The 13,610-nt window shown below is 45.9% G+C and overlaps 1 protein-coding gene across 4 annotated transcripts in view; it reads right to left on the bottom strand.

Annotated features, from left to right (window-relative positions):
- PFKL (phosphofructokinase, liver type) overlaps window positions 1–13,610 on the bottom strand; it is a 236,743-nt gene that overhangs the window by 101,266 nt on the left and 121,867 nt on the right. For all 4 annotated transcript variants that reach the window (XM_029606470.1, XM_029606472.1, XM_029606471.1 and 1 more), the window contains 2 exons: window positions 6,187–6,295; window positions 73–168 (listed from right to left, as the gene is read on the bottom strand). In XM_029606470.1, the coding sequence (XP_029462330.1) occupies window positions 73–168; window positions 6,187–6,295 (205 nt within the window). The remainder of the gene's footprint in view (window positions 1–72; window positions 169–6,186; window positions 6,296–13,610) is intronic.

Below are 13,610 nucleotides of genomic sequence, written 5' to 3'. Positions count from 1 at the left end.
GAATGTGTTTGGTGCCAATGAAGATGAGTAAGGTGTCCGTAGAGTCCCTGAGATAGCACTGTACACTCATACCTCCTTTACATAGTTGGAAGTAATGGGTTTCCCATTGCAGTCAATGGCACCTTCTGCAAGAATGATGATATTTAGCCTGGAACCTCTGCTCCGACTCTGCCAAGACCAAGAAATATGAAGAAAGGAGAAATTAATTTTAACTGATAATTTCTTTCCTTGAATCTTGCCATATGAGTTCAGTCAAGTAGGTTACGCCCCCCTGCCAGCTGGCAGAGAATTATAACTTTTCCATGACATCACTCATAATACAAGAGCTGGTGCAATAGTAAACCTTGTCAGCATACCTTTGTCAAAGGGAATCAACTTAATAATCATCAGAACAGAAAATGAGCAATAACTTTTATAATTAACTTTTTAGAAATAGGAGCTACACCAAGGCCTTCTCTTTTATCCTTCTCCCCTATGGAAAGAGAAGGACTGAAGATGAGAAGAGACAGAAAGGTCCTGCTACCTTCTGCTCTCCCAAAAGAAAAAAAAACCCTGTAATTTTTGTACTAAATAAAAACAGTCTTCACTAAAACAAAGCAGAGTTGCTTACCTGTCAGTGTCCAAAGCACGATGGTAGTCTTCACATGTGGGTGAATACCAAGCTACAGGCTGCTCCCAGATACAACAACGACCAACAGCCCCTAACTGGGTGCCAATAGCACAAGAAACTACGGTGCTGCTGGTAACACAGGGAGGCAGCCTGAACCCTAACAATGGGCCCTAGGTAGGGAGAGTTGGGTTTAAGGCTGGAAGAGATTGTGAAGGACAGATTGGCCGAAGCTAGTCTTGCCAGCCATCCTTGTCCACGCAGTAGTGGGCAAGGATGGCTGGCACTCCACGTTGTAAGGAACTCCATGTTGCAGCCCTGCAGATTTCGGCAATGGGAACCACCTGCAAATGGGCTACCGACGCCACCATAGCTCTCACAGAATGAGCCTTGACATGGCCTCCAAACTGAAGGCCCACCTGCGAATAGCAGGAGATACAATCCGCCAGCTGGACAGAGTTTGCTTGCCCACTGCAACTCCCAATCTATTCTTATCGAAAGATATGAAGAGTTGTGTGGACTGCCTGTGGGCTGCTGTGTGTTCTAGATAGAAAGTTAAGGCCTTCTTGCAATCCAAACTGTCAGTGCCCATTCGCCCTGGTGTGAATGAGACCTTGAAAAGAAGGTGGGCAGCATGATTGACTGATTGAGATTAAAATCAGTCACCGCCTTAGGCAGGAACTTAGGATGCGTACACAGAACCACCCTATCATGAAAGAATTTTGTGTAGGGCGGAAAAGTAGCCAAAGCTCACTGACCCTGCGCACCAAAGTGATCCCCACCAGGAAAAGAATCTTCCAGGTGAGGAACTTCAGAATTCAGGAGCGCAGAGGCTCGAAAGGATCTCATATGAGCCGTGCCAATACCACGTTGAGGTCCCAGGATACAATGGGAGGCCAGAGGGGAGGCTTCAGCTGAAGTAGACCCCGCATAAATCGCCCTACTAAGAGCTGCACAAAGATGGATGTACAAGCAACACCCTGATGGTAAGCACTGATGCCACTCAGGTGTACCCTGACCGAATTGGTTTTCAACCCAGCCTCCGAGAGATGCCACGAATAGTCCAGCAGCTTCAGAGTGAGACAGGAAAATGGATCCAAGCCATGACCCTCGCACCAGACAGAGAACCTCTTTCACTTCAATCTGTAAGTCTTACTGATGGAAGGCTTCCTAGAAGCAACCAGCACCTGAGACACATCATCAGAGAGGTAAAGGGACCACAGGACTAGCCTTTCAACATCCAGGTCATCAAAGCTAATGATCTGAGGTTTAGATGGTGCAGCCTGCCCTGATCCTGTGTGATCAGATTGGGGGAGCACCCCGGACTGATCGGATCTCTGATCGACAGGTCCCGCAGAGCAGGAACCAGACCTGTCTTGGCCAATAGGAAGCCATCAGGATCATGGTCCCCTTGTCCTGCTGGAGCTTCAAAAGAGTCTTCATTACCAGCGGAAGCAGAGGGTACGCATAAAGAAGACCCTTGCCCCAATGGCGGGAGGGCAAAGGCATCCGAGGCTGGTAGTCCATCTGCCCTGAACAGGGATCAGAAGTGGCTCACTTTGCTGTTGCAAGGGGAGGCAAAGAGGTTCAAGTCTGGGGTTCCCCGCAGGTGGAAGATCCAGTCCACTACTGTTTGATCCAGCACTCACTTGTGCGGTCAGAATGATGAATCCCAGGCATGGCATTAGGATGAGATGGGACTTGGGGTAATTGTTTGTTTATTTATTTATTTGTTTATTTATTTAGAGACTTTTATATACCGGTATTAGAGGTGGACATCATACCGGTTTACATTCAAACAGTTAGACTTGGAAAATACATATTAACAGGGCAAATGAACTGGGAAGGGGGTAACAAAGAGCAGCTATGAAAAATAGATTAACAAATTGATAACAAACCCCAGAGACTGCAGCACTGCAATGGTCAGATCGAGAGCGCATAGTGCACCCCGCTGAGTGGCACTCTTGATCAGCCAATCGTCGAGGTAGGGGAACACGTGTACCCCCTGATGGCGGAGGTGTGCCCCCACCACTGCCAGGCACTTGGTGAAAACATGAGGGGCTGACACAAGGATGAATGGCAACACTCTGTACTGGAAGTGTTCCCTGCCCATAACAAATCAGAGATACTTCCTGTGACCAGGGAAGATTCTGATGTGGGCGTAAGCGTTTTTTAAGTTGAGGGGGCACAGCCAGTATCCTTTTTGCAGGAGTGGGATCAGGGTGCTCAAAGAGACCATCTTGAACATTTCTCTTTGAAGAAACTTGTTCAAGGCTCTGAGGTTGAGAATAGGGTGGAGGCCCCCTGTTCTCTTTGGTATCAGGAAATATCGAGAGTAAAACCCCTATCCTCACTGATGCAGAGGAACAGGCTCAACGGCGGAGAGCTCTGTCGAAAGTATTTCCCGATGAGCGGATGAGTCCCTCGATAGACATGGGGAAGAATCTGCGGGGACATCCCTGACGTTTAGCCTGTAACCTTGGCAAACAATGGAGAAAACCCACTGGTCTAAGGTAACGTGGGGCCAGTGTTCCACAAAAAGACACAGCCTGCCCCCAACTAGAGGGCAGGGTGCCAAGGGTATGGCAGTCTGGCTCATTCTTCCCCACTCCCAGTCAAAACCCCATAGTGGGGCTCTGCTAGGGGGCTGGCTGAGTCCTGGGGGCCCTCTGCTGCTTGGAGCAACCCCGGGAAGCCGTGCGTGGTGTGCGTGCCTTCAAGGCAGAAGGGTAATATTTCCTCTGGTGATAGAAGGACTTCCTAGAGCCCTATCACGAGGATTTTGTGACTGAGGACGGTGGATCAGAAGTACTGGTGGAAAGATGCTGAAGAGTCTCATGGTGGCCCTTCAGCTGGGCCACCACGTCCCTGACCTTATCGCTGAAGAGATTCTCCCCCATGCAGGGCATATCTGCCAGCTTCTCCTGGACTTCCGGATGAAGGTCTGAGGCACAAAGCCAAGCCATCCTTTGGGCACCAATGCCTGCTGTGGCCACCCTGGCTGCCATCTCAGAAACATCGTATGTGGATCTCACCTCGTGTTTACCCACCTCCAGACCCTGCTGTACCACCACCGAGAAGATGTCCTGCTGCTGTTGAGGCAGGCACTCTGACAGTTCCTGGACTTGTTTCCTCAAGTTTCAGTTGTACTGGGTCATATACAGTTGGTGGGAGGCAATACGGCTGATGAACACGACGCCCTGGTAGACTTTCCTTCCCACAGCTTCCAATGCACGATGTTCTCAACCTGGAGGAACAGAGGGTGCAGGAGCACTTGGTTTTCTTGAGGGCGGACTCCACCACCACAGTTTGATGTGGGAGGTGTCACCTCTCAATTCCCAACGCATGTTGTACTAAATAAATCACATCCGCCTTTCGATTGACTGGAGGAACAGTCACGGGGTGTTCCCAGATCCTGAGAAGTAGCTCCTTAAAAATGTCATGGACTGGGATCGCCACTATTTCCTTTGGGGCATCCACAAACTGGAAGAATGCCAGCATTTTGTGCCGGGCATCCTCCTCAGTGGGGAGCTGAAATGGGATGGCCTCCGCCATTGCCTGGACAAAGACTGCAAAGGAAAAGTCTTCCAGGGGGGCCTACGCATATCGTACAGCGGAGATGGTTCCAAAAGAAAGTCGCCTGAGTCATCTGAAGAGATTTCTCAGAGCTATCCTCCCCCCACAGATCATATGGGAGCTCCTCCTCATTAAGGTTCCCTGGGGGCTGATGTGAAGGGTCCCTGCCCAAGCCTCTCAGTTTGGGCACTGAGGGCATCAAGGGCACCAAAGGCACCGACGGCCCTGAGGGCAGATGGCCCCGTAACCCCCTGATGGCCCAGGGCCGGAATCAGGGAATCGCAGGAGCAGAACTAGCCAGGTGTTGTTGGCCACACTGATTCTTCCTCCTCGGAGGACTCGAAGATGGGAATCATTCCGGAGGAGGGCATCGGTGGTCACTGGGGCACTAATGGTGCACTGGGCACCGGTTGCATCAGAAGTACGCTCAAAAGGACATCTAGATGCTTGAGCAAGGGCACCAAAAGAGATGGCACAGGCTCCAGTACCGGCATGGGAACCGGTGCCAATGGCGGCTCAATACCCCGCAGGGCTCGTAGCACCGCTAGCTGAACTCTGTGATCCAAATCCTCTTAAAAGTCCACTGAAGAAAGAACGGACTGAGGAGAAGGAGGAGGAGGCAACACCAGAGCCTCTTCAGAGCCCCGAAGAGGCTCGGTGCCCAGCACCAATATCAGTGGGGAATGCCTAGGACTCCCGGGTCTGATAGAGGCCAAGGCCTCCATTCCACAGGGTTGCTTCAGTGCCGACACAGCAGACACCGGTGCCACACCTGACCTGGTGCTATGTAAGGACGGTGATCAGTGCCGATGCTTGCGGGACTTCCTTGGTGCTTGGCCCGGTCTTTCCCCAGGTCGAGGAAGGCAAAGATCCCAAAGTCTTGGAATGGGAGGACACCAGGGATGGCCTTGTCTTTGGCCCTTCTCTCTTGAGAGAGAGAGTCCCATTGGAGGAGTACAGAGGGACTGCATATCTAGCGGCTCCCCTCGGCCCCCCCGGTGTCGATGCCCCTGATGCCGACAAGATGGGTCAGACTTTTTGGGCCCAAAAAGCGTTTCCATCTCACCCAGCCGGGCAAGATGGCCTTTGGGTGTCATTTGATCGCAGAGTGCTCCCCCAGACGTTGTGCAATGCCCCCAGGCAGAGGATACAAACCTCATGTGGATCAGTAATAAACATGGTCCATGGGCACTGGGGGCATCGTCAAAAACTGGACGACACCATGAAAAACAACCGCGAGCGGTCGATGGCCAGCGGCCACCGGGAAGCAACACATTGGGAATCGACCATAACAAAGAAAAAAATTCAACCTGCTGCGCTGCAGGAAGGGCACTGACCAATGAAAGAGAGACCCGGTGCACAGACCGCTGAAAAACGACGGAAGGATTTTTGAAAAAACGAATGAAAGAGCAGAGCTCCACTACCGCGAGGCAAACACTTTGCGGAAAAAAAAGAGACCAAAGGAAGAACCCACGTGGACACATGGATAGTGGCATGCTGGGTATGCTCAGTGTGCCAGTCAAAGTTTCTAGAAACTGATGATATCACCCACATGTGAGGACTACCATCCTGCTTGTCCTAGGAGAATTTGTATATAATCAGTGTTTGTCTCTAACTCTTGCTGACTCTTGTCCAGGAGGAGCTGCAGGAAGATACAGATTCTGCTGAGGCTTAGCAGCTGCCACAGAAACCTGCTTCCAGCATACATCCTGTAGAAGATCTTTCCATTCAGGACAAATGCAGGGAAAATCTCTCAATAGTATTAGCTATGGAGAGGACTATTATGCCAAAGCAATGCTAAATGAGGAAAGATTCAATATCTCCCTGTACTCGGATACTAAATTTCCTTGAATCTTTAATGAGAACATCTGTATATTTAGGAGATTGCTGTAATCATCTTTAAACAATGTGCAAACAGTTCCAGAAGGAAAATGAGAAAGTTCTGAATCATTGCCAGTTTCCTTTTCCCCATTGTACTTCCCACTTTGAGCTATTCCACACACCTCTCCAAGCCTCTCACACATGAAATCCTCCCAGTTCTCCTCAGGGGGGCTCTCTGGGATGAAGAGCCAGTCAGCGCCAGATGCCAGGGCCGAAACCAGAGCCAGGTACCTAGGTAACCAGATAACAAACAGTTAACATAAGTTTGTATATTCTGGCTGACCTCGATATTTGACAAATTTTGAAATTTACTTGCTCCTTATAGGACTACACATTAATTGCAATCATCACAGCAATTATTATTAAGTTTTCCATCTCTGAAGCAGATAAGGCATGAACACACATGTTTTATCATCTGGCTCCATCTATATGGAATACATTGCCATTATTTGTGTGGGTAGAGAGAAATTACTTGAAATTTCAAAATTTGCTGATGACCTGTTTAAACAAGCTTTTAATCTGGGATAATTTCAGGCTGAATTTTGTAAACTTGTGATTGTATGTTTTACTTGATTTTATAAAGTTTTATGTATATTTGTATTTTATATTAGGTTTAATTTCTGTAATTGGAAACTGCTCTGATGGTTCAGATAATGGAAGAACAGCATATTAAATATATAAATAAATAAATAATAATAATGAATAGGCTGTATGCTAGCCAATCATGGCAGGAACCTCAGACATGACAGTACCATTGATTAAAGAGGAGCTTTCAGAGTTACTGCAAGCGATGACTCCTTCCCACCATCCTTACCGGACTGGCATCTTATGTGCTGTAGTGCTAAGCAGCAAGAATGGAGACTCCTCCATCCTTCCCTGTGCCGGGTGACTGACTAAACTGGTCCCAGACTCTGCACCACACTCCATAGAACCTCTCTGTGCTCACTAAACCTTAATCCTTGCAACACACACACACAGTCTCCCCATGCTAAGCAAACAAACCCCAGAAACCACATCCATGAAGCCTCCATGTGCTAGTAAAATCTCTAATCTCATCTATTTTACCATCATGGAGCTACAGACATTTTTCAGCACCCAGAATTAGAGCTTTTTTAGGCAGCTGTCTATCCTCTTCATGTTCTGGAACTGCAACTGAGGCACTCTGGGGTAATTTTTAAACCCTGTGGATATAGTCTGCAGGCCACAGGTATTTTGCAGCCGCAGGCCTGCAAGTAAAGTTTCAAAGGGAAACTCTCTGTGGAGTAACCCTTTGAAAATTTGGGGCCAGCTGGCACCACGGGTACTTCTATGTTTGTGAATCTGCACCTATTTTGGAACAAGTGAAAAATCCACACCATACACCACTATTGGCTTCGCCTTGCCCCGCCCCATCATGGCAAGGGTAAAAGTTCACAGGGCAGCTAATTTTACCCACATAGGGTAACTGTGTAATTAACTGGGTAGAATCATTTGAAAATTGCCCTCATTTATATAAACAATACTGATAGTTACTACAAACAATAATCCGATCTCTTACTTTCTTAAGTAAACATCTCCTGCAGTTTGTAGACTCTTTTAAATTTTTCAAATGCATTCCGCTAGTCCACTCCATTAAAAATTTCTAGTCATTAAAATCAGCCAGAGTCCTCAAATCACCTGACTAAAATTTGAAAAAAGTAATATATTATACTTTCTATTTACACAAAATCCTAAAGCATTTTACAGTTATAACAATTCATGTGCAGCTACCTCTTGGGAGGATGGCCTGATAGGAAGGTTTTGGTACCAAGACAGAGGAGAGAGCGCAGTGAAGACTATTAATGCCAATTAGAAAGCGCATAAGAAGATAGAATAATTCAATGGTCACACAGTGAGAAAACTATGATTTGAACTCATGACCCAGGAATATTTTTCTTTTTAAATTGCTCTAATGTTGTTTTGTTTGCTATTTTCTGTACTTATTTTACTCTTTCTTTGCTAACTTATTTTTTCAGGAGTGGAGGGTTTCTTCTTTCTGGAGATAAATTTAATTAAATACATATCTGGAAATCTGTCATGTATTACTTGATTTTTACAGCAATACAAAAATCACACCCTCCAACCTAATACTAGAGATGGACAAAGCCCTATATACTTTTTAAAGATTTTTGTTAACAAGAAAAATAATAAAAAAAAAAATTTATGGAAAGGATTTGTGGTTTCATATAAGGTTTACACTGTTACTACCCGGTAATCAGTACCATAATGTATCTCTAATTATTAACCACCAACCTCTTCCAACATATGATATTCTTATAGAAAATATTTTATTGAAAAAAATTTTAAGCACTTAAAAACACGTGCTTATTAAACTCAGACAATGTCTTTCAACAGGGGATGTTACTTCTTTCCTGCTGTACACAGCCTGGAGAAGCATCCCCTGTGCCAGTTCCCAGATCTGCACTATCTCCTGACAAAGGAGGAAGGACCTGGTGCCCCCCCGTTTGTTGATATACCAGTATATCAACAAACAGGGGGGGGGGGCGTATCTAGGTAAGTGTTGGCGGCTGCCAGTACTTACACACATAAGCACTGGGAAAAATACTGCGACTTTGTGCATGAGCCCTTAAGGTTGTATCTGAGGCAATGGAGGGTGAAATGGCTTGCCAAAGATCACAATGACCAACAGTGGGATTTGAACTATAGCTTCTCTGCCTGCTGCCATAACTACTAGGATACATTTTCACTCCTTTATGCCTTTGCTAAGCGCACAAGAAAGAGAGAAACCGACATATGAGCCCTTAAAATATTCTGTTTTCCTAGCATGTAGACAGATGGATTCAGGACCAGTGGGTTTATGCTCCCCTGCCAACAGATGGAGATGGAGCAAACTGATGTTACAGTATACATAACCCTGCAGTGATCCCAGCCTGCCAGTATTCTCCATCTCCAGCAGATGGTGGATGTTCATCTCCCTATGGGGCTTGCTTTGAGTTTTTTGAAAGGAGAAATTTGAAATTCTAAATTCAAGAAAAGGAAGCCCCACTCTCCTGCGGTGATACCTAAAGGTCCCTCTCCCAGTTGAGAATTCCTGAGGTGATTTCCGTGGTCCCTCAGAGGTGTGCTTTGGTTTGGTAGCTGGGTTTCCCAGTGTGGACTAAGCTGCTAGTTTAGCTGAAAGGCAGTGGGTGCAGGAAGCCGAGTGTGGTAGTGACGGCAGATGCCCTCTCCTCCCACAGCTGGAGACCTTCTCTGTACTCAGCCCGTAAGCGCTCAGCTCAGGTATTTATTTATTTAGTTAGTTAGTTATTTTATATACCGTCGTTCCAAATAAAGATCACAACGGTTTACAACATAACATACATATTATGGCATGACTTATACAATGACTTAAAGTAATCACATAACATACATACTATACATCGCCTTGAACATTGACTTAATGTAATCAATTGAGATATAGATCTATGGGTGTTCTAGTGTTTTAACTAAAGTGCTGCGATAAGATGGTAGTGGTCTATAGGATATGTTTCAGATTTTTTATTTTGGTGGCATTGGGGTGTGATGGGCTATTTAGTTCTATTGTTAGTTTATTAATGCCTTTGACCTTGCTGGTGCTTGTTCTGAGCACAGGTAGTTTTAAGTTGTCCTAATTGGTGTTTGCTCTGATCTGAGGTAAGGTTTAAAAAAAAAAAAAAAAAAAAGGAGAAAGTTTTACCTGAATCAGAGACGTCAGAGAGGTTTCAGGACTTCCTCCAGTCTCCGTTCTCGGCGCACCGTGCAGATGTTCGTTCCCGCTCCCATTGGGGTTGGGGAACTAGGCAGCCTGGATGATCGAGTGGCCTCCGGTGGGCTAGGCCCCGCACTTAGGATTTTTTCTTGCATGCCGCCTGGTAGGCCATGGCGGCCATTTTTGCGCGCTCTTGTGTGTGTTCTGCTGCCCTCTATAGGCTGTCGGTGTGCGCAGTGTGTCGGCTCTGCACACACGTTGTGCGCTTGGTTTTTGGGCGCGCTTCTTACACATACAAACTTTTCTATGTGCTTAACTTGGCACACAGTTTCTGCATTTGCCTTGCTGTGCTTTCTTCTAGGTGCTTATTTTTTAGGCGCATTTCATTTTTGAGCACGAGCCGTTCCGACACACACCTACCGCAGCGATGGCACTGTTAAGTAAGAAGCCTAAGCATCTACCTATTTGTGTTGCCTGTCATATTAGGGCTTCTCAGCCTGACCTGGCTTCTAACCTGTGTCAGCGCTGCTCAGACGATCAGGGAGAGTTGTCTTCCTTTGATTTTGCTAAGCCTGACTCTTCCCATTTTGATGATGGGTTTGCTCACTACCTTGGCTGGGGGGATGCCAGATCTTGGTTCTCCCTTGACTGGCTCCTCCGCTGGTGAGGGCAGTTCTGTGGGATCAGCTCCAGTTCCTTTTGGGCTTGGTCTGGCTGCTTTTTCTTGGGTGGAATTGTTTCAAGTCTTACAAGCCTTTCTTCAGGCGCAGTCCTCCGCTTCCTCCATTTCTGTCCAGACGGACCTTCAGCTGGTGGCTCCTCCCTCTTCCAGTCCTATGCTTAAACACCGGGGCTCACGCCAGCTCCCTGCAGGTGTTCTCAACAGGAATCTGGATGGCACTGATGATGAGGTTGATCCGGATTCCCTGGAAGATGGGGAAATTCCTCTAGGGCTGGAACCGTATCAAACTATGTTGCAGTTCTTTCATAGAGATCAACTGCCAGCCCTGATTTCTCAGACCTTGAAACAGTTGGGTGTTCCTGGTTCAGATGCTATGTCAGAGCCGAGGAAGAATCCCATTTTGGTTTACTTACATAAAGCCTCTTGGTTTTTTTCCACAGTGGAAAAAGATAAACAGTGAAGTGCCTCAGGGATCTGGACTTGGACCGGTGCTTTTTAATATATTTATAAATGATCTGGAAAGGGGTATGATGAGTGAGGTCATCAAATTTGCGGATGACACAAAATTATGCAGAGTAGTTAAATCTCAAGCGGATTGTGATGAATTGCAGGAGGACCTTGCGAGACCGGAAAATTGGGCTTCAAATGGCAGATGAAATTTAATGTGGATAAGTGCAAGGTGATGCATATAAGGAAAAATAACCTTTGCTGAAGTTACACAATGTTAGTTCTGTCTTAGGAGTTACCCACCCAGAAAAGAAATGTAGGCGTCATAGTGGATAATACATGGAAATCGTCAGCCCAGTGTGCTCTGGTGATCAAAAAAGCAAACAGAATATTAGGAATTATTAGGAAAGGAATGGAAAGTAAAATGGAGGATGTCATAATGCTTCTGTATCGCTCCATGGTGAGACCACACCTTGAATACTGTGTGCAATTCTGGTCACCGCATCTCAAAAAGAATATAGCTGCACTGGAGAAAGTGCGGAAAAGGGCGACCAAAATGATAAGGGGCATGGAACGGCTGCCATATGAGGAAAGGCTAAAGAAGTTAGGGCTGTTCAGTTTGTAGAAGAGACAACTGAGGGGGGATATGATAAATGTCTACAAAATCATGAGAGGATTTGAACAAGTTAATGTAAATTGGTTGTTTACTCTCCCAGATAATAGAAGGACTAGGGGGCACTCCATGAAGTTAGCAAGTAACTCATTTAAAACAAATTGAAGAAAATTATTTTTCCCTCAGTGCATAGTTAAGCTCTGGAATTCATGCCAGAGGATGTGGTTACAGCAGTTAGTGTAACTGGATTTAAAAAAGGTTTGGATAAGTTCCTAGAGGATAAATCCATAAACTATTATTATGGTAATTAATAAGCAAAAGCAACTTGTGATCTATCTAATATTTGGGTACTTGCCAGGTACTTGTGACTTGGATTTGCCACTGTTGGAAACAAGATACTGGGCTTGATGGACCCTTGGTCTGACCCAGTATGGCATTTCTTATGTTCTTATGTAAGCCAGAGGTCGGGGCAGGCAGCAAAAAATGGAAGGTTAGGGGCCAGGCCAGGTTCAGGATCCAGGTAGTCAGTCCGATGCAAACAGGATAGACAAGACAAACAAGGTTAGCAGGACAAGCAAAGAAGGGAACAAGCAAAGCCAGAAACAAGGATGGATAGGCAAGGAATCAGACAAGGAACAGAGTACAGAGGAGGCTAGGAGAAGACAATGAACAGAGAACAAGGCACATGGCAAGAATGAGACAAGGATAGCAACACGCACTTTAACACAAGGGTACCAAGAGACTGTTGCTGAGGTGCTGGCTTGTTGCAGCAAATCCACCAGCACATCTCTGAGCTCCCTCAGTATCCTGGGATGTACCTCATCCAGCCCCAAGACCTTATTTTCCTAGCTCTTCCCATATATTCTCTTCTGTAAATGGAGTTTCATCCATCCCATCTCCAACAATGGTTTTGTCAACCAGCAATCTTTGGCCTATACCAACCACCTTCCCCGCAGAATCAGCCCTTAGGTTCTGGTGGCCGGCAGGACTTGAACAAGGAAGGAAACCTAAGGCTAAAGCTGGACTGGAATCTGGAGTGGAAAGGAACATACTCAAGTGAAGTTGAACAGGCCTGGGGAGATAGAAGTCAGGCAGAACTGAAGAGGCAGACAGGGGTGGCAGAAGGAAATTGGAATGTCACCCCCAACATCTCCAAGAAATGGGTGAAGAAATTAACAAAAATCAGCAGATTAGGCAGAAAAGATGTCCAAGAAGAGAAGCAAGCTGAAAGAGAGCTGGAAAGCTATGAGCATAAATGATCAGAGTATGGACAATAAAATCCCAGACCTGCAGGCTCCAATGGTGGAAGCAGACTTAGATATTGTTGCTGTTACAGATACATGGTTCACTTATTCTCATGACTGGGATACGGCCATCCCTGGTTACAACTTGTTCAGGAAGGACAGAGAGGACAGAAAAGTTGAAGTAGCAGCTCTTTCTGCCCGAAACAATATCCAAGCAACTGAAATGCAAGGGACATGAGGCAGGGAAGAAGCATTATGTGTTTTCCTAAAAAAAGAAGATGGTGCTTCCATTTACATAAGTGTAGTCTATAGGACTCTGATTCAGACAGAAGAACTGGTAAAAAATATCCAAAATGTGGGAAGAAGGGAGAAGTGTTGCTTGTTGGAGATTTTAATCTAACGGATGTAGATTAGAGCATCCCTTCTGCGGATACTACAAGAAGTTGAGAAATAGTGGATGTCCTTCAAGGGGCTCTGCTCTACTAAAACAAATTGTAATGGAACCCATGAGGGAGGATGGGATACTTATCCTGGTACTCACAAATGGGATAATATCTCAAATGTCCATGCAGGTGCTCACCTGAGCACCAGTGATCATCAAACATTATGGTTTTATATCGCAAATAAAATATAGAGAAGTCACACGAAGACCTGAATACTGAATTTCAAAAATACTGACTTTGTCAAAATAGGAATGTTCCTGGAGGAAGAACTAGAAGATTGGGAGAAAATGAGTGAGGTGGAATAACAGTGGGCCAAATTAAAAGGAGCTATTACAAAGGCAACAAATCTAAATGTTCGAAAACTAAACAAAAGTAAGAGGAAAAAGAAACTGATCTGGTTCTCAAAGG

The sequence above is a fragment of the Rhinatrema bivittatum genome, chromosome 6 (genome assembly GCF_901001135.1).
Source record: "Rhinatrema bivittatum chromosome 6, aRhiBiv1.1, whole genome shotgun sequence".
In the NCBI taxonomy this organism is placed as follows: Eukaryota; Metazoa; Chordata; class Amphibia; order Gymnophiona; family Rhinatrematidae; genus Rhinatrema; species Rhinatrema bivittatum.
The sequence above is the reverse complement of the archived record's forward strand: the minus strand, read 5'-3'. Positions and strand labels throughout refer to the sequence as shown.